Source organism: Lithobates pipiens, unplaced genomic scaffold (assembly GCF_037356315.1).
Source record: "Lithobates pipiens isolate NorthernLeopardFrog02 unplaced genomic scaffold, aLitPip1_a1.2 Scaffold_18, whole genome shotgun sequence".
NCBI classification, from domain to species: Eukaryota; Metazoa; Chordata; class Amphibia; order Anura; family Ranidae; genus Lithobates; species Lithobates pipiens.
Genome location: NW_027507758.1, coordinates 140,646,167 through 140,666,358, shown reverse-complemented (window position 1 = coordinate 140,666,358; position 20,192 = coordinate 140,646,167). Strand labels below are relative to the sequence as shown.

The 20,192-nt window shown below is 42.7% G+C and overlaps 1 protein-coding gene across 1 annotated transcript in view; it reads right to left on the bottom strand.

Moving 5' to 3' along the window:
* The window catches only part of ACSS1 (acyl-CoA synthetase short chain family member 1), a 200,218-nt gene that overhangs the window by 56,832 nt on the left and 123,194 nt on the right, over window positions 1-20,192 (bottom strand). The window contains exons 7-9 of the mRNA XM_077486195.1: window positions 17,602-17,739; window positions 14,404-14,496; window positions 2,607-2,719 (exon numbers count right to left, since the gene is read on the bottom strand). Of these exons, the coding sequence (XP_077342321.1) occupies window positions 2,607-2,719; window positions 14,404-14,496; window positions 17,602-17,739 (344 nt within the window). The remainder of the gene's footprint in view (window positions 1-2,606; window positions 2,720-14,403; window positions 14,497-17,601; window positions 17,740-20,192) is intronic.

The window sequence follows — 20,192 nt, the reverse complement described above, 5'->3', positions numbered from 1 at the left end:
TTGCGGGGTATTATAGAAGATTTATTCCAAATTTTGCAACTATAGCTGCCCCTCTGACAGACCTGGCGAAAGGTAAAGACTCTGTAATGGTGAAATGGTCCTCAGTAGCAGAGGAGTCTTTCCAAGTCCTGAAGAAGGCTCTTTGTGCACAGCCAGTACTGTACTCCCCCGATTTCTCCAAAGATTTTTTGGTTCAGGCGGATGCGTCTGATGTTGGTATCGGGGTAGTACTATCGCAGGTACAGAATGGGGAAGAAAACCCTGTGGTGTACCTAAGCAGAAAGCTCAATGACCATGAGAGAAAGTATGCAGTCATTGAAAAGGAATGTTTACCCATAAAGTGGGCCATGGATGCGCTCAGGTACTATTTGTTAGGGCACCAGTTTGAGTTAGTAACTGACCATGCTCCCCTGAAATGGATGGCTCAAAAGAAGGAGACTAATAGACGGGTGAACCGGTGGTTTTTGGCTCTACAGGATTACTCCTTCACCGTAAAACACAGGCCAGGTGTTGAGATGGGGAATGTAGATCCCCTGTCCCGTGTTCACTCCTGTTGGGCCACAGGTGTTCCAACCCTGGGGTTGAAACAAGGGGGGGGGATATGTAGCAGAGCGTTCCACAGAGAGCCAGGAAAAGTCCTGTTCGGGGTTTATACGTCTCCCAGGCTCCTCTCGTACACATTCAGAAATCTCTGATCCATGATCCAGTTTGGGTCTTGGTACTCTTTCCCAGGCTAATTTAAGCTCACCTGAGCAGACAGCCTTTGCTCTCTGCCTGGGACATACAGACGAAGTTGGTCTGTGAAGAGAGAAAGGTTGGTAAAAGCTGTTAAGCAGTTTATATAGAGACTGACAAGCGGTAGGCTTGTTCAGCCTGGTAGTTAGGGGCTGCATATTGTATAGTTAGAACCGAGACACGGCTAGGATTTGTGTTTTGCTATTTTTGTCCTTTATTTGTTTTCCACTCACCTACTCGCATTTTGCAGGTGGAAAATAAGGGCTTGTAAACGTGGGCTGCCTGGGAGTGGGGGGCGAGCACCGTCGGCGTGTGGGGTTTATCGGGAGCCATTCTCCCAGTGATTGCCCTAGGGGAAGAGAGCATGGAGGAAGAGGAGAGCCATGGGGTCACCGACCACTCTGCTTGCTGTCACACACAGCCCCGCCTCCTCCTGACCCCGCACCTGTGATAGACAGAATGTGGGTCCAATGCTGGGATGTGTTCTTTTTCTCACAGCCGCGGGGTCAGGAGGAGGCGGGGCTGTGTGTGACGGCAAGCAGAGTGAAGGCAATTTCAATGTAAACTGTAAAAGCGCGCTATACCGCTCAGTGACTCTCTTCTTCCTCCAGTCATGACCTGGTCACCCTCTCTCTTCCTCCACCCTGGGGAGGCTGTAATGGGGGCACAGTGAGGCTGTAATGGGGGCACGGTGAGGCTGCAATGATGGGCATTGTGAGGCTGCAATGATGGACACAGGACACACTGCAATGATGGGCACAGTGAGGCTGCAACGTTGGGCACAGTGAGGCTGCAACGTTGGGCACAGTGAGGCTGCAACGTTGGGCACAGTGAGGCTGCAATGTTGGGCACAGTGAGGCTGCATTGATGAGCACAGGTGAGCCTGGATTGATGTGTACTGGTGAGGCTGGGCTGTGGGGAACTTATAAAGTTGTTGTTAATATTTATATTTGTAACTTAATTCTGCATAAATCACTTAAGTGTAATTTCATGAGATAATTTATGAGGGCGTGATAAGGGGCAGAATCTGGGCGGGGCAAGGTAGGGGTTGAGTGGGGCAACTGGCGGCAAGTAACCCATGAGGCCTGGCTAGTAGCTCAGGACCTGAAATTTAGAGTCCTGATATAGTGTATGTGTGTATGTGTATATATATATATATATATATATATATGACATATGATTAAGCCTAAAGGAGGTCAAGACTCTTCATGGGTTGTAGTACAGGCATACCCCACTTTTAAGTACACAATGGGGTTTATTTACTAAAGTTGGAAAGTGCAAAATCTGGCTCACTTCTGCATAGAAACCAATGATCTTCTAACCCCAGCTTGTTCAATTAAGCTTTGGTAATAAAACCTGGAAGCTCATTGGTTTCTATGCAGAAGTGAGCCTGATTTTGCACTTTCCAGCTTTAGTAAATAAACCCCATTGTGTACTTAAAAGTGGGGCATGCCTGTAGTGTCCAAACCCTTCTACTCCTTCTTGTAGTCTAGATGTCAAGGAAGGACCCAGTGGCAAGTAATGCAAGCAGTCATCTTTGGGAAAGTATGAGAGGGATCACATTCAACAGTTTACTAATTTATTAAAATGAATAACAAAAAGATGAAAGTGATTGTAAAGTTATTATTATTTTTTTTATAACAAACATGTCACACCCCACTGCTTCCACTGAGTTTCATGAGGAGCTGTGCTGTGCTGGATCAGGCTTTGGTAAGTATTTGGGGGGCTGACAACAGAAGGTTTTTGTACTAATAATAACATCCACAGTCCATTCTTGTTAGGTTCCTTCTTCATGGTAACTATTTGCAATGAAGAGGACCACATTACTGTCTGGGTATATCATTTAAAGTGTGTATTTCTTTGTCACTCACCTGTTCATCTAGAAGCACAGGTCTTATGCCAAAGAAAGGCCTCATAGCCATACCAGGGACAACCTCACCATCTTGCTCGGAAGGACGGGGGGAGATGCAGATTCCACCAGTCTCTGTAAAGCAGAGCACATATCTTTATATACACATTTTAGACATATTTTTCAACTTAATAGGTAAAAGAAAGCTGGTGCATCGCTCTGAACAGTGAACCTTGAGGCATCAAAGATTGGTAGTGGCCATCTTTCGGGTTCTCTGGCTGAAGTGTTCGCTCAACACCAAAATACAAACAGCCGGAAACTCCGTAAATCCTAATATTCTTTAATATTGCATCAGCAAATAAAAAGAGTGGCTAACTCGTTTCAGCGATGAGCCCTGATCACAGTACATGATAGGTGGGCAATAGCATGCTGCATACTTGTTCTAGGTAAGTGACTGAGAAAATATTAAAGTTACTAAAAGAGGATCTTCAGTCTCCTTCAAAAATGTTAAAGGAGAAGTCCAGCCTAAGAGTTTTTTAGGCTGGGCATCTCCTAAGGGTCATATGAGTGCAATTCGTCTTGCACTCCTGTCACCCGTTTTCAGCAGAGATCGGTCTGACTGACGTCACTGCTATCAGTCGAGGCAGAGTGTCATCCTGACTTTCGAAGTCTGGATCCGCCAAGTGCCTGGACTGATGGCATTCTCAGCCGCTCCACACTCCCTCCACAGCTCAGCGCTCCAATAAGCGCGGAGGAGCAGAGCAGGAGAGATTCTGACTGACAGTCAGCATCGCTCCGCTTGGGGAGAGGAGAGAACTGAGCCCTCAGCGATGTTCTGTGGTTCAGTTCTCAGTGCAGAGACGCCGGGGACAGCTGCAGCATCGGTCTGATGCTGCATCCACCTAGGTAAGTATGAATATAACACAAAAAAACCCATACTGTAGCTGCTGACTTTTAATAAAAGGACACTTACCTGTCCGGGGATGTCCTCACCTGGGGCAGTTCTTCATTGGTCTTTGGGTCACCATAATGCCCAGTGTGGGAATCTGGTTGTGGCTTCACATCCAACCATCCACTGTGCATGTGGGAGCTGCGCTGTGCTTTGTGAATGATCCTGCAGCCTTCTGAGACCTGTTATGTCCCAGAAGGCTGCAGGCAAATAAGGGGGGGGGGGGGAATGGGAGTATGCATCTAAACTAGGTACCCACTCCCCCACCCAAAAAAAGTACCCAAAAGTTAAAGAGGTGGGATAGGAGAAGGCAGAAGAGCAGAAATTCCGCTTTTGGGTGAGGTTCTGCTTTAAGAACCAGGTAGCTGGCACTTTTAATAGGATGTCACCGATTGCAGAAAAATACTTTTTTTAACTTTCTTTCTCATGATAGGTTTGCTGTAAATGTTCATTATATGTTCATCTCTGCAATAAAACTGGCAGCTTCATCTGATGCATTAGTATTACTTTAAAATAAAAAAGGCATAGCCACAAAGTAAACAAATGCACCGTGATAGTCTAAGCAGCCATTTTGAGCAATTAACTAAGCCTCAGCGAAGTCAACTCATTTATCCCAGATAGAGAATTATCCATTGCCTTATCAGTAAAGTGAATATATAAAGAGCTTTGGGGCACCAAATTACTTTTATTACACAGCATTAGGCTATGCCGCCCATTATCTGCATCCTGAGATTATGCTGCCCACAAATCTTAATCATTCTTACGCTGAGAAGATCAGAATTAGATACATTCGGAGACTTCCCCTACCAGGGTCAGCCTTAATTGGACCCTTTAATACATGAAACCACTATTTGTGGCCAAGTAGCCAATAGGACAGCGCCAGAGGAAAAATATTGTCATGCAGGGAGTTTGTAGGTTGTGTATGTAAACAATATTCATCTGAATCCACGTGGACCACTTAACAAATTAAAAAGATATTAAACAAATCTCTGCAAATTAATTTGACTAAGTACATGCAAATGAGACCCCTCTAATTACCGTAACTTAATCGCTGCAAATCTCCTTAAACAAAGCTCAACTGTAATTGGTACAGTAGGTCCCTTGGAAGGCAGAGATGGTTAATACGTATGATGCTTATCCCTCTGTAATGACAATTAACCCACTCACGACACTAAGGATTCACTGCAAACGCTACAAAATACTTTTACTATATATATTTCTTTTTGTTTCTTTTTTTTTTCATGAATTTTACTGTATCCATAAAAATTCGATATTTATGTTGTAGTTTATCTCTATGCCCCTTTAACAGAACAAAGGGGCATAGATGACAGGTTTGCGGTTAATTGTTGTTGTGTTTTTTTTTTTTTTTTTTTTTACAAAGAAGCTTTCACCAAATTAATTTTGTCCAGTGGATTAAAGAGGGACACTCTGGATTTCAAATCAAGGGTGGATAGGTCATACTTTTCTGCTACTGTTTTTTTTTTAACCGTAAGGTGTATTTAATTATAATAATATATCTATGAAAAGAGATTGCTACTGGAGAAATTGCAGATTTGGTTTTAGAAGACATTTCCTTTCATCACACATGTAAATGGAGAAAACTGTGAACGTTATAGGCTTTTGAGCCTTCTATGGTGTACCACTGTTACAGGTGACTTATATATATCATATATATATATATATATATATATATATATATATAATTATTTATTTTTTCCGTGTTTATTGCGTGCATGCTTAGCATTGCGTTCTAGAGATTATTATCTCAATCAGTACTCAACCTGACAATGCTATCAACTGCTTTTCCTTCCAGAACAAAGATGTCTTTGTTAGGGCACCTTCCAGGGCCAGCATCTTTTTCCCAGTACTGAGCTTCTGCCTCATATATGGCACAGTCATGTAAATCCTGATATCTGTGCAACGTTTGGCTGTGTTCAAAATTGTCTGTCACAGATCAGCCCATGTTGCATTCTCTCACCTCGTGACTTGCTACAAGACTACAGTGTTGCAGTCTGATCACCAGGGGAGAGGAGATTGAGGAAATGTTGTCTGAAGCTGAGGACATTATCTAAACCTAGGCAAAACCACTTGTCTGGAGCGCAAGGACTGCTAATGATAAAATGCAGACCTTTTGGAAAAAATAATACTGCTGCTGTATATTGTGACATGTCAGTGATTTATTCATGCAGACTTGTTAAAACCAATAAAATACTGTCCTAAGCTAGGCTAATGCTTAAGAGTTGACAGATACCTGCTCCAACGTCCGGCTGATCTCACCACGGCATGGTCCTCCTTCCCCCCACGCCGGGCCATTCCCAAAGCACAGCACGCTTTGTGCATGCGCAGTAGGGAATCGACTGTGAAGCTGCAAGGCTTCACTGCCAGTTTCCCTTAGTGGAGATGGCAGTGGCAGCACCCAATAGCCGATTGAAAAATCAGCTGGTGTGAAGATAGCGCTGGATTCATGTACAAGTAAGTTTCCTAACATTAAAAGTCAGCAGCTGCAGGATTTGTAGTAGCTGACTTTAAATATTTTCTGAAGGAGCCTGGAGCTCCACTTTAAAGTAATCGTACAGGTGTTTCTTTTCCCAATAATTTGTATTCGTTGTTTTGTACAAGGTACAAAAGATGACAGAGTCCTTTCACACAGGACAGATCCGTGATGATCCGCCCCGTGAACATCCGCTTGCTCAGTGGGGATCGCTCCGTTGATCCCTGCTGAGCCGGTGGATAAGAGGGCGCCCTGTCAGATCTGTGTTCATCCAATCCGCTCTGCAGACGGATAGAAAAATAGGATTTTCCTCCGTCTGCAGAATCGGACCATAGCGGGGACGGATGATATCGGGTGTCAGCAGGTGTTTATCCGCTGACACCCGCTATCCCATAGGGGTACATGTATGTCCGTATTTCATCTGAAAACAGACGTCCGCACGTGTGAAAGGGGCCTTATACAGATAGACCATCTATAGGTAGTTTGGAAGACAAATGTCAACATCGTGCATATTGCAAGTTACAATAAATTGAAAATCAGAACATGTCAAACAATATAGTAGAACTAATTGAGCGTGGTAAAGGTAATAAATGCAATTTCATCTTCGTGTAAAGATGGGCGTTCCAAATCATTCATATTTACGAGGTACCAATCAAATCTAGAAGATGTTTAGAAGAAGAATAGGAGAGGAAAAACATTGAATAAGAGAAAAGCTAAGAGAAAAAATGGGGGGAAAGTTGAAGATCAGAGGTACACTATTTCCCAACACAGCGATCTCATTCTAATATCCAAATAGATAATGTATCCATAGATCCCTTTTTTTTTTCTTTAATAAATCTTTTTTTCCTGTAGAACTGCTGTTAATTTCTCATTCACCATAATCTATTACACTTTTGCTTTGACCAAATCAAAGGGGGAGAAGGGTAACTTCCAAGACCTAGCTATAGCTATCCAAGCTGCTAAGAAAATAAGAGATCAGCTTTTTTTATGTCTTGGTGTCTCCTTGGGTGGTTTATTTAAAATGGCTTGCCAAGGTGGTTTTTTTTTTTTTTTACATTAACCACTTGCTTACTGGGCACTTAAACCCCCCTCAGTCCCAGACCAATTTTCAGCTTTCAGCGCTGATGCACTTTGAATGACAATTGCGCGGTCATACAACACTGTACCCAAATGAAATTTTTATCATTTTTTTCCCACAAATAGAGCTTTCTTTTGGTGGTATTTAGTTACAGCTCGGAGTTTTATTTTTTGCTAAACAAACAAAAAAAGATGCAAAAAAATAAAAATAAAAAATCATGTTTTAATAGTTTGTTATACAATTTTGCAAACGGGTCATTTTTCTCCTTCATTGAAGTGCGCTGATTAGGCGGCACTGATGGCTGCATTGGTGGGCACTGATGGGCTGCATTGGTGGGCACTGATGGGCTGCATTGGTGGACACTGATAGGCTGCATTGGTGGGCACTGATAGGCTGCACTGGTGGGCACTGATAGGCATAGTTAAGGCGGCACTAATAGGCACAGATAAGGCGGCACCGATCGGCACAGATAAGGCGGCACTGATGGGCAAAGATGGGCACAGATAAGATGGCATGGATGGGTGGCACGGATAAGTGGCACGGATGGGCACTGATAGGTACCACTGATAGATGGGACTGATGGGCACTGATAGGTGGCACTGATAGGTGGCTCTGATAGGTGGCACTGCTGGGCACTGATGGGCGGCACTGCTGGGCACTGATGGGCGGCACTGCTGGGCACTGATGGGCGGCACTGGGGTGCAGCACCTTTGCGGCAGATTGTGGGCACTGTGGGTGGCACTGTTGGTGGCACTGCTGGATGGCACTGTGGGTGGCATTGTGGGTGGCACTGTGGGTGGCGCTGGGGGCACTATGGGCACTGCTGGGTGGCACTGATGGGGGGCACTTACTTTCATTCAGGATGGCACTGCGGTGGGCAGGTGGGCACTGGCAGGGGGCAGGTGGTCAGCTGTATTGCTGGCCGTGATCGGGACTGATGTCCCGATCACGGCCGCCGGTGATCGGCTTTTTTTTTCTCTCCTCGCGCTGTCAGCGCGAGGAGGAATAATAGCCGATTACCGGCTCCGTTCTGTCACATGATCAGCTGTCATTGGCTGACAGCTGATCACGTGATAAGGGGTCGGGATCGACCCCTTACACGGATCGGTGATCAGGCGAGTCTCATGGACTCGCCGATCACAGAGCGCGCCGCGCGCGCCCCTCAGGGGGCGCGCAGGCCGCTCGTAACCAGGACGACGTCAATAGACGTAGTCCCGGAAATGTAGGTCCGCGCTAATGCCGTCATTTGGCAATAGCGCGGATCTCAAGTGGTTAAAATAAAATAATTTTTATACTTACCTGCTCTGTGCAATGGTATACTGTATAAAACATACAATATATAGTATGTGTGGTCTGAAACATAAGGAACCAACTTATTGTTTGGTAAGGTAAGGCCTACTTCAATATAATCAAGGCTTTTTTTCAGCGGGAACGCCGGGCAGCGCATTTCCGGCACCTCCAGCACTGATTGGGGTAGTACCACAACAATACTATGACACTGAATGGGGTGCTGGGGTGTGTTGGAGTTTCTACTGGTGCGGACTGCTGGGGGATTTATTGTCGCTTGGGGGATCCCTTTTTGCAGAGGGTCTATTATGCCTGGGGAAGTCTGTTATTGCTGTCAGGGATCTATTGTTGATGGAGGGGTTTTATGTGCCTAGGGGGTCAATTGTTGCAGGTGTGGATCTACTGTTGAGTCAGGGGTCTATTGTTGCTGGCTACTGGAGGGTCTGTTGATGCTGGCTGCTGGGAGATCTACTGTATTGTTGCTGGTGGGGATATTTTGTCGTAGGGGTTCTATTGTTCAGAAGGGAGGAGTAGCTGCACCTATTCTTTGGAAAAAAAAGCCCAAAGAATATAATCCACACTACATAATCCAAAATATATTCTTTGTGTGTGAGGGATCGAGAGAGATCTATTACCAAAGAAAAGCCACTAGTCTACCACTGAATGAGATTAATTAATGATATAATATTCAATACAATAAAAATTATCCAAAGACCTCCCCAGCATTTAAAAAACAATAAAATAAAAAAATAAAATAAAAATGACTAAATTGAGTTTGCTGTAAAGAACAGAATTCTTGAATATTTGCACCTGCATAGCAATAATTTAACAAAATTAAGGTTTAACTCAGCTAAATTCTTAATAAATACTGCACAACAAATGCTAAGAACATTGGTTGCACCACATCACTTGAATTGGCTACTCACTGAAGCTTGCATAAAACCTCACGACAGGCTAGAGCTGGCCATAGAGTGAGCGAATTTGGGACGGTTCCTAATGAACTGGACAAAATTCAGTCAGTGGGTGGCCATCTCGGGACCACTCTGCCTGAATTTATTTGAACATTTTTCAGAAACTTGTTGGCTGGACAGCTCCTGCACCCAATCAAATGCAGGCACTGTTCAGGTATTTTGACAGCTGGCAACGCCGGCTGTCACAATACAATAGCTGCATTGTGAGTTCCATCTATCCCATCTGTGCTGATTTCTTTCATTCAGCCCACAGGAATTTACCAAGCCTAAATAAGTGGAACTGCAGCTTTATGTCTAAATAGGGCCATGCAATTGCCTGAACAAGGATCTTCGAGGCAGGATCACCAAGTATTATTTTAAAGAAAGTTGCAGACTTAAAAATGTTAAAAATGACTCTTGATATTTAATTACATGTGAAAGTGTATGTGACATGTTATTATATACTTTAAGATATATTCCATGAGGGGCTAAGTGGGTTAGCCACTGCAATCTAGCCCCGCTACTAAATCTTGCAGATGAGTTCTGCTAATACTTGGAATAACATGAAAACCTGTTCTCCTAAAACAGTACGCAGAATGATAAAGCATCTTTATGAATTAAATACCCTACAGTGGAAAATTCCTCTGTTAGCTGAGACCTTTGCAAAAGGGAATGAACTTTACAGGCTAGCGGTAAAGTAAAAGCAGTAAAGTTAAGATCTGCTTTTGTTAAACATTACCAACTATACATTCTTACCACATAAATCTCCAGGGACAAGTGTCAATGGAAGAACACAAGAAATCGACATGACACAATCAATGTACATTTCACTTTCATTCATTTCTTGAACAAATTCATATTATTTATTGTTAGGTCTAGAATTTAGTTTTATTTTTACAATGCGGCTTATTTAGTTGTGATAAGCTTTCATTAGAAGGGCCAGATGTAGGTAAGTGGCAGTGTAAAGTTTTGGCAAGGTGTGTATTTTCTTGCACCAATAGATGTTCTGTGAAACATTCTATTAAAAACAGTCACAGACTTTCTTCCATCCATACTGTCGGTGGCATCAGCAGGAATGGGGAACTTGAGGGTGGGTTTTCAAACAGGTATCAGGGGGAAGGGAAAATCTTGGCTGCTCACTGTTTATGCAGGCTACACTGCAAAATTTGAACTAATATCAGGCTCAGTTTAAATAGAATGACCTTTTTCTGGAAACTGTGCAAGAGTCAATTGTCTGGGCACATTTCTCCCATCATCAGTAAACAGTGGTTTCTAAAGTGGTTCTAAAAGTCTCATAATTCTCTTCTTTGTATTCAGTGGTAATCCCCATCTAGTGGTCAAGAAAGGGCACAAGAGGGCATCAGTAAACAGTGGTTTCTAAAGTGGTTCTAAACAAAGCAATTCAACTATGTGTAGCCAAGTAATGGGAAACACAAGTATGGAGGAGAGGGGACACTACTGTGCCTAATGACTTTCACCTTCTCCTAATGACAGAGCTGTAATAATCTTGTGCCCTTTCTTGACCACTAGATGGGGATTACCACTGAATACAAAGAAGAGAATTATGAGACTTTTAGAACCACTTTAGAAACCATCTTATAACATATTATTGTGGCCTGATTAAACTGCAACTCCCAGAAAGCCTTGTGTGAAACTTCCAAGAAGACCTGTGGCACAAGCAGGTTCAGAAGGCCTTAAAGGAATTGTTTTGGGTAGGTTCACTCTCTTGGCAGCGTGGGACTGTAGTGAGCACATTAGGGTGAACCAGCATCTTCAGAAGGGTAAGGCCCTCAGTTACACAGAGGCTGTCCCTTCTCAGTGGCAGTTTTCCTGTGACACATTGGTGCAGCGGTCATCACACCATTGAATGCTTTCAGTTGTACAGAGACCATCACACCAGTGTATGTCTTCAGTTGCACAGTGACCATGATCACCAGCACAGGAGTCTCAGCAGGACTACTGTCACATCTGAGGTTTGGTGAACGGTGCGTGTGCCCAATTATATCCTTTCACTCTGAAAGCAGGCCCAGTTATTTCACATCACCTGAGAGCAAGCCCAGTTATACTGTTAGTATTATGAGAGCAGAACTCCGCCTAATAGAATACTGTACATTCTCCATAAATACCTCTCCAGTTAGCAGAACCATCAGCATTATTGTTAAGTACTTCCAAGACAATAATAAAGGCAGTATAGCCTCTTGATCCCATATTTTCCTATTCTAAGTGCCATAGTTGCACTTCAGGGTTATTGTTACAGCTACAGTATGCTGAGTCCAGTTAGCTAGTTCATTGTATCCCAGTTACGGTACATAACATTTACCATTTGTAGCTGTTTGTCTACCTGTTTACAGCTGTTGATACACCTGATTGTTGACATTGTTACTATTTTAAGTTGTGTAAATACCGAAAAAATATATTTTAATACTTTGCCTAATGCATTTTTTATTGTATGCTGAAAACTCATTGGTGTGGTTGCAATATGCATTACTAAACCTAGAATGTCAGTAGGGTCACAATGTCTTGAAGGTCGGAGTAGGCACAAAGGTCCTATACTATTCAGCGACTCCTACGGGGGTAGCACTACATATGTTTTTCAGAAAGAAGCTTGCATATGCAGCCTACATATTCCTCTTGTGGCAGGTGCACTTTAGCACTCCTGTGCCTCAAGTCCCAAATGCTGATTTTGTTAAAGTTGCGGAATTAGGGTGTTTTTAGTTCCCATTGTGCGGGTTTATTTTTATGTTGAAGGCCATACTAGCAGAAGAGTGGTATGTTTCTCATGTCACAAGCAGGCATTCGGTTGTAGGCCACCATCACTAACATTTTAACCAAAGAGTTAGTGAAAAATGCTGAAGAGTCTCTTTTTTCATCCAGCTACAAAAAAACCTCAGATTTTTAAATATTTAAAGAAGAATTCCAAGAATGTAATTATTTACCTAGTTTCAATGCTCCAGCTTGGGTCAATGTAAATACGAATATACTATACCTATGGGGTCCCTCAAAAAGCTGCAAATCACTGTAGTAGATACCAATACTCCTGTGATCTTCACTAGCTTTGGGGTCCTGTGCCAAGCGGCTTCCCTGCTGCATTTTGAACACAAGAGTTCAGCCGCTCAGCACGGGTGTCATTCATAGAATAGGTTCATTGAAAAAATAGGGTAAGTCATAGTCTCCTCCATACTCAGAAGTAACAGGTAATTCCATTGCTCCTCAGACTGCACAGAGTGGTGGGGGATCCAAAATGTATGTGCTTTTGGGCGATGCAAGCTTTCTTGTGATTTATGAAAAAAATATTTGAAGTCACTACATATTCTACAAGGGTAAGCTTCTCTAAAAGATGACATTGAGCACAGGTATGAATGACCATTCCTACCATCAGTGTGATACCTATGGAATGGGGGCCAGATTTATGGTACCAAATGTCCAACACATTAATGAAATGCCACTTCTTGTGTGCCTAGGAGTATAGATTTCCATGGCAGACAGGGTCTACTGTAGAATGGGCATACAATCACATGGAAAAAATTTATTAACAGCATGTAAGGACAATCAAGGTTGGGAGACTTTACACACAAAAATTCCGCCAGTCTTAGATAAGATGCAGTTAATATTTTATCAATGTTCACTGCATGTTCACAAGATAACTTCATATTTTTCTGTTATTTAAAGATATTATTTTCGTCAGTGGGTTTTGAATATTGCATATTCACTTGCTTTCCCTCTTTTTGCAATTAAATAGATGTATAGCTTAAATCCACAAATACACTATTTGCAAGCAAATGTAGCCTTACAAAAAGTAAGTCTGGCCAAAATATAGATGGGTATCTACCTTACAGCGGAGTTCCACCCATTTAAAAGTCAGCAGCTACAAAAAGTGTAGCTGCTGAATTTTAATAGTCAGACATTCACCTGTCCCACGGTCCAGAGATGTGGGCGAATGAAGCCCCGCTCCTCTCCCCCTCCTCTCTGCGGTGCCGACATTGTAACTGTGGGCTCCCGGCTGTGGCTTCACAGCCAGGCATGCACTACACATGCGAGAGCCACGCTGTATGCTGTGAATGGTCGGGCAATCTTCTGGGACCTGTGACATGTCCCAGAAGATTGCAGGTAGAAGAGGGAGGAGAGGTGAACTTCCTTCCGGTGCCCCAGCCCCAGGAGGGAGTGGGAGCTGGGTGCCTCTAAAAAGAGGGTATCTGGCCCCCCACAAAAAAAAATGACATGCCAAATGTGGCATGTCAGGGGGTCACCATCACTTAAGGCAGACGTTCCATTTTTTGGTGAAACTCCGCTTTAAAGTGGTTGTAAACTTCAGGAATAAAAAATGAACAAAGCATAATGTACCCTTCTATATTGTTTACAGAGCTAAATAGCTAAAGCTTAAATTACACACAAAGCTGAATGAAGGCTCATTAATTTTACAGCATGCATCATGATGCACATTATAATGCAATGTGGATGGGCACGGCAATATATTGCAATGCAAAGTTAGCCACCGCAAGGCATTTATACAGAAGCTCTCTGCATTGTATTGTCCTGATCTGAGAAAAATCACGCTGTGCCTAATTAGCTGTGCATTGACAACACATTCATTTAATTCAAATAATAAAAAAATCTCTAGGGCTCGTTCACACCAGAACACAGTGCGGAAACCCAAGTTCTGTGTGCGTTTCCTACACCACCTTTAAAATGCACTAGGTGTTTCCATTTGCTGTGGCTGTTGATATATTCCTAGCGACACCCCTAATGCAGATCGCAAACGCAGTGCATTTGCCTGCAATGGATTGCATGATATCGCAGTACCATGCAATTTAGTGAGGTGTGTTTTTGAAAAGTGTTGCATGCACTAATTTTTGTGCGATCCAGTGAAATTTCAGCCCATTTAAATTAATGGGTTCAAACAGTCGCACAGGAATCACACAGGAACACTGGCTGCATTCCTGTGTGATTCAGGTGTGAACTGGCCCTTAGGTTTCAATAAATAAAACTGACAAGAAGAAACCATTATAGTTTACATTTAAATGAGCCCAATTTGGTCTTAAAATGTACAATAGTACCACAGTTTACCTGTCTGCCACCAGGTGTCCACAAGGGTGCATCTTCTCTCCCCAACCACATTGTTAAACCATTCCCATGCTTCGTGGTTTATTGGCTCACCCACTGCAAAGAAAAATCCAAGAAGAATTAAGTCAGCGAAGCATACTGCGTTTTGTACATCAATAGGAGTGACCTAGCAAACTAGGACAAGAAGAAACAAGTTCAAAAAGGGCAACTTTTTCCAAGCATGTGACAATATCACACGGCTTGGCAGGGGGCTACAGCAATGTGTTAGTGATAATGACAGCGGAATTTCTGTGCCTGGTTGGGTGTAATTTATAGCAATGCTGTCAAATGCTAAACTCCAATAACCCCCATGCAAATTCTTTTCTAGGGTGCTATACTAGAACAGTTTCATAAATAAGACAATATTTAACTCACAGCATCAGTTTGGTTTTATCTTAATGAAAACTAAGGATTTCAATGTTCTCCTGCAATATATCAAAGGCATTTCCACTTTCTTTGATACCATTAATTTGCAACCACAGTGCACAGAAAACAACACTGACTATACAAATGTTAGTTGTTACGTAGTTACATAGTTGATAAGGTTGAATACAGTACATCCGTTCAACCTGCATTTGCATGTATGTGTGTGTACCTGTCACCATGGATTTCCATATACCTGCATATTGTGGCAGTACCGGGACAAGGTCATTTAGAGCCCAGGGCGACCGTGCCAAACTGCTACCCCCTAAATGTATGAGCATTATTCGTCAGCAAAAATCCCCCCACAAAAACAATAATCTGCATGCTTACCCCCTAAGCATAATCCCCCCTTCCCAGTACAAATCCGCCCCCCTGCTGAAATCCCCCTCTCGCACACATCTTTGCCCCTACATTCCCCCGAATCCCCCCCAGCTCTAATGCCCCCCCTCCAAAAAAAATTGCAATTTACCTCTCCTAACACAAGTCCTGTACCCTGTAATTTTCTCCTCCTGGTACACACCTCCCCCCACTACCTCCAAATGCCACCTCCCAGCACAAATTCCTCCTCCTAGCACAAATCTTTCCCTCTCCCCATCCCCATCCCAAAACAAATCCCCCTAAATCACCCCTCTTAGCACCAAATATCCCCTCCCAGCTCCCAGAGCAATACTTACCCCCTGCGGCTCACCAAATTCACTCTTACAACTCAGATCCTCTCCTTATTGTGCCTCCCTCACGTGCCCAGGGCAGCCACCCCTTCTGCCCACCCATTGTCCCGGCCCTGTATTGTGGTCCCTGAGAAAATCGCTAAACAGTTTTATTAACCCACTACACCTTTATTGCTCTGACAGTAAAGAACCTCCAACACAGTTTAGTATTAAATCACTTTTCATCCAGCTTCTTGTAGTGACCACATGTCTTCCTCAGAAAGCAAATTGATATATCTATGACTCTTCCACTCTGCACTCTCCTCCTGTCAGTATGTTCCCTCTCAACTTGAGAGCTTAAAGCAGAGGCTAATTAGTGGCTTCCTCTACAGCCCTATTCCTGCTAAAGTTCATATTTATATGCACCCTGTTTAACCACTTTAGCTTTCCCACCTATTAACTCCTTACAAACTAAACATTTTTTTTTTATTTTGTCTATTGGCCATCTAATTTGACAATAACTTTGTCATTACTCACACTACTGAAGTAATTCCATTGAAGTATCAACTTGCAAATATTATTATTTATTCTATAGATATTTTTTACTCGAATTGACTTTTTTATTCAAATTTACATTTTTTACTCAAATTTACATTTTATTCTGCAATTTGCCTATTTTAAAACAATTCTGGGAGAAAGCATAATACAACTCTATATAATACAATACATATACATATATACATATTTGTGCCACTAAAAAAAAAATCTAAGAAAAAAATAAGAAAAACATTGATAAAAATATTTACATTAAAAGGTAAAAAGAAAAAATAGCAAGGGAAGAAAGGAAAGGAGTTAATTAGACCTAATTAGGGAACACCAAGGCGGTTGAATAAAACTATTTTTAACCTTCTAGCTCATTCACAAACTGAAGCATAGAAAAACACCAGAAATCAAAAATGATTTGTAAGAATTGCTCGCCGTGTTCATGCAGGAGAAGAAGGGACCAGTAAATTATATATTTACTGGCCCCTTCCCCCTGCTATCCATCCTAAAACATGTGTGCTCACAGCAGCTGCTGGCAGGAGAGGAGGTAAGCTGCCAGCGATGCGGGGGGGGGGGGGGGGAAGGGGCACACACAAGGGCCCAGTCAGCAGATGGAAGGGTGCTAGAACCACTGTCCCTGCAGTGCAGCCAGAGGGATAAAGAGCAGAACCTGGCAGCTCTGCAGGGGGAGGCAGAAGAGGGTTAGTGCCTGGAATAAAACAGTACATCTGGCCCTCCTGCTCAGCAGAAGCCAGGGCCTCCCTTTGAACTGATGGGGCCCGGGCCCAGTACAGGAGGGCTGGCTGTCCTGCCTTATCAGTGGCCCTGAAGGTAGTAGATGTACAGATCAAGGGATACTCTATCTGCACATAAAAGGCAGAAATTAACATACATGGTAACATTATTACTACAATGCATATCTTCCAGCACTGTCTCTATATCTGCACCACCCCTCGCTTCACACATTAGCCATGCATGCTACTACATAATAAAATGAAGGAGGTGGGATGGTCCAGATTAGGCCAATATAAGCATGCATATACCATACCCGAGGAGCAACCAGGGAAGCTCACAATCAGTGTAGTAGCTTCACTCACTGGGTACTGGCACCATTCACAGAGTGCCTTGTATTTTCTTCAATGAATACAAGGCATGTATTGATTGGGCAAGGTGGAGATCATAACATCACTGCCCCTTATCTTCATCTCATCCAATCAGTGACAGCTATCACTGTAGTAGCACTGACTTCTACAATGATTGTCAGCTTCCCCAGCAGCCCCTCAGGTATGTGATATACATACTTGGACAAAAATAAGGCTGTAACAAAGATCATACCTGGAGTTCAACTTTACTAAGGTAGAAGAACTCAGTGCCAGCAATGATGAGCCCCCTTTGCATCAGTGGTTTTTGGATGGTTACCTGTTTCAGCCCAATATTGATCCTCCATTGGATTTGGGTAACTGTGGCTTACACCCTTTTCTATATACATTTTACTGCGATTATGTTTTCACATTGATATTATGTAATTTTACTGTTATTCTCTACATACCTGATCCCAACATTTTCAGGGATGACCTATTATATTTCTTCACCCACTCATCTCCATATTTCAGCAGCAGACGTATTGCTGTTGGCGCCGCATAAAACTGATTAATCTTCAACCTTTCCACCGTCTCCCAGTACCGCCCTAAACAATAACAATCACACGACTTATATAACACACTGGTTAAATTGCACTACTCGTGACAACTTGGCTTCTATAGTAAAGGTATAGGTTTTAAAAAAAGAGTAATCATAAAAGATCATACGTTTAGTTATGTCACGGGTGTATTCACAAAAACATACAGTGAATTATGGCATTTAAAGAATTACGTGATTCACTCATTCACAGGAGCCTTTTAAAATGTGAACTGCATAGTAAAGATTTCCATTCCAGAGGAGAGTCAATATTATGAAAGCAATTACACGCATTAGAAAGAAATCCATGTGCTACTAGAGTACTACAGTAAAAAAAAAAATTCAATTTGCACTTGTCCCAACAGCCCTTAAAGCTGACCATACACTATATAATCTACAAAACGATGTAATATAAGGACAAACCTAACCAGTGTATTCAATTCTTCTTCATTCAGGCCCTTGCACTAGATAGTTGATGGTAAATCTAAAGAAAGTTGTACAGTCAAAATGTACAATGTAAGGCCAGATCATGAAGGCTAATATAAAGCAATGCTACCTGTGGCCTCCCAACTCTCCACCGCTGGTGTCTTCCAGGTATCTAGGAGCTGTAAGAGACCTGCAACACATATGCACATGTGCAGGGGAATTTCTGCGCATTCGCACAAGACTGCCCGCTTCAGGCACATTGACACTATAGCGCCCGGCAGTCTAGGGACAATCCAAAATTTGGGATTTTCTTTTTCATCCACTTTAAATAATAATGGTACAACTAGAGAGGGTGAATTTACCTAACACTGACACATTCAGCAGTAAAACCTAATAGTTGTTCTATTTCCATCTCCACTCTGTCCACTCTGTCCACAAAAAAAAGAAGCTTTGCCTTTAGTTATACTTTACCAGACGAAGATTACACCATACTTTTTTGTCTTTTCTTGTATGTTAAGTGGCCCCTGACAGCTCATAGATATCCACAGAGACCCGGAACCAGGGAACTCATGGAAGGTTACAAAGGTGGTATGTAGAACAGAGGTTTTCTTAAGAGTTGAGTGTTTCCCAGAGAAGGACATTGTGATATTTCCATAAAGTGATCCTAGGCCAACAGCAAAGTTGATCATTTTGATCTGGTAAGTTGTTGGGGGTGGAGGAATCTGAGATGTTCAGAGGGAAGCACAGATTTATGATGCACAATATTTTGTATGGCTTGTAATAATTAGGACTTTGGGAAACAAAGTGTCATCTGTTTACAGCAGTATTTTTAAACGAGGGTGCCTTCTGAGTTCTTCGGGGCTGTCTTGACAAAATGCCTTAAAATTGCCACAAATTTCCCAAAAATTGCCATTGAGTGGATCAAGCTTGCCCCTTTGTTAAACTAATGCCGCGTACACAGGATTGGACTATCTGGCGGACTTAGTCTTGCGGACCAGAGTCCGCCGGACAATTCGACCGTGTGTGGGCTCCGACAGACTTTTTCTTCCAAAAAGTCTGGCGGACTTAGAAAGAAGTCTTGACTAAGAATTGTCTGCCGGACTGCCAATCCGCCCGTCTGTGTGCTAGTCCACCGACTTTTCAAATGAATGGACTTGCCCACACATAGAGTAAAGTCTGTTAATTTTTAACGTGACTCCAGGTACACGGGACTAGCAAAGGAAGCCAATGTCGCCGGCCTCCATCGGTGAGATTGACACATCACTAACCCCGTTGCCTGGTATGGATTTAAAGGGGAACCCCTACACCAAAAAAATGCCGTGGGGGTCCCCCCTAAGTCCATACCAGACCCTTATCTGAGCACACAGGAAAAAATTATTATTATTTTTTTTTAAATGTTAGATATTTTTTATAGCAAAAAGTAAAAGATATTTGGGGTTATTTATGAAAGGCAAATCCACTTTGCACTGCAAGTGCACTAAAGTTACTGTAGATCTGAGGGGGACATGCAAGGAAAATAAAAAACAGCATTTTAGCTTGCACATGATTGGATGATAAATTCAGCAGAGCTTCCACTCATTTCAGATCTACCCCTTGGATTTAGAGGGACTGCACTTTCAAGTGCGCTTTCAATGCAAAGTGGATTTGCCTTTTGTAAATAACCCCCATTGTGTTTTTTTGAAAATTGCCGCTTTTCTTTTGTTTATAGCACAATAAATAAAAACCACAAAGGTGATCAAATACCACCAAAAGAAAGCGCTATTTGTGGGGAAAAAAAGGACGTCAATTTTGTTTGGGTACAGCGTCAGTTAAAGTGACCCAGTGCCCTATCTCAAAAAATGGCCTAGTCATTGAGCAGCTAAATATTCTGGGGAATCCCACTGACAGTTGAAAGAGCCAGGCCTGAAAGTATTAGTTTCAGATATTGGAGCATTTGCACATATACCTATACTCATGGAAATGCTTAGTATCGGCACTGATACCGATACCAGTATCAGTGCAAGCCTATTAGCAACCAATTAAATAGTCGGTTGATAA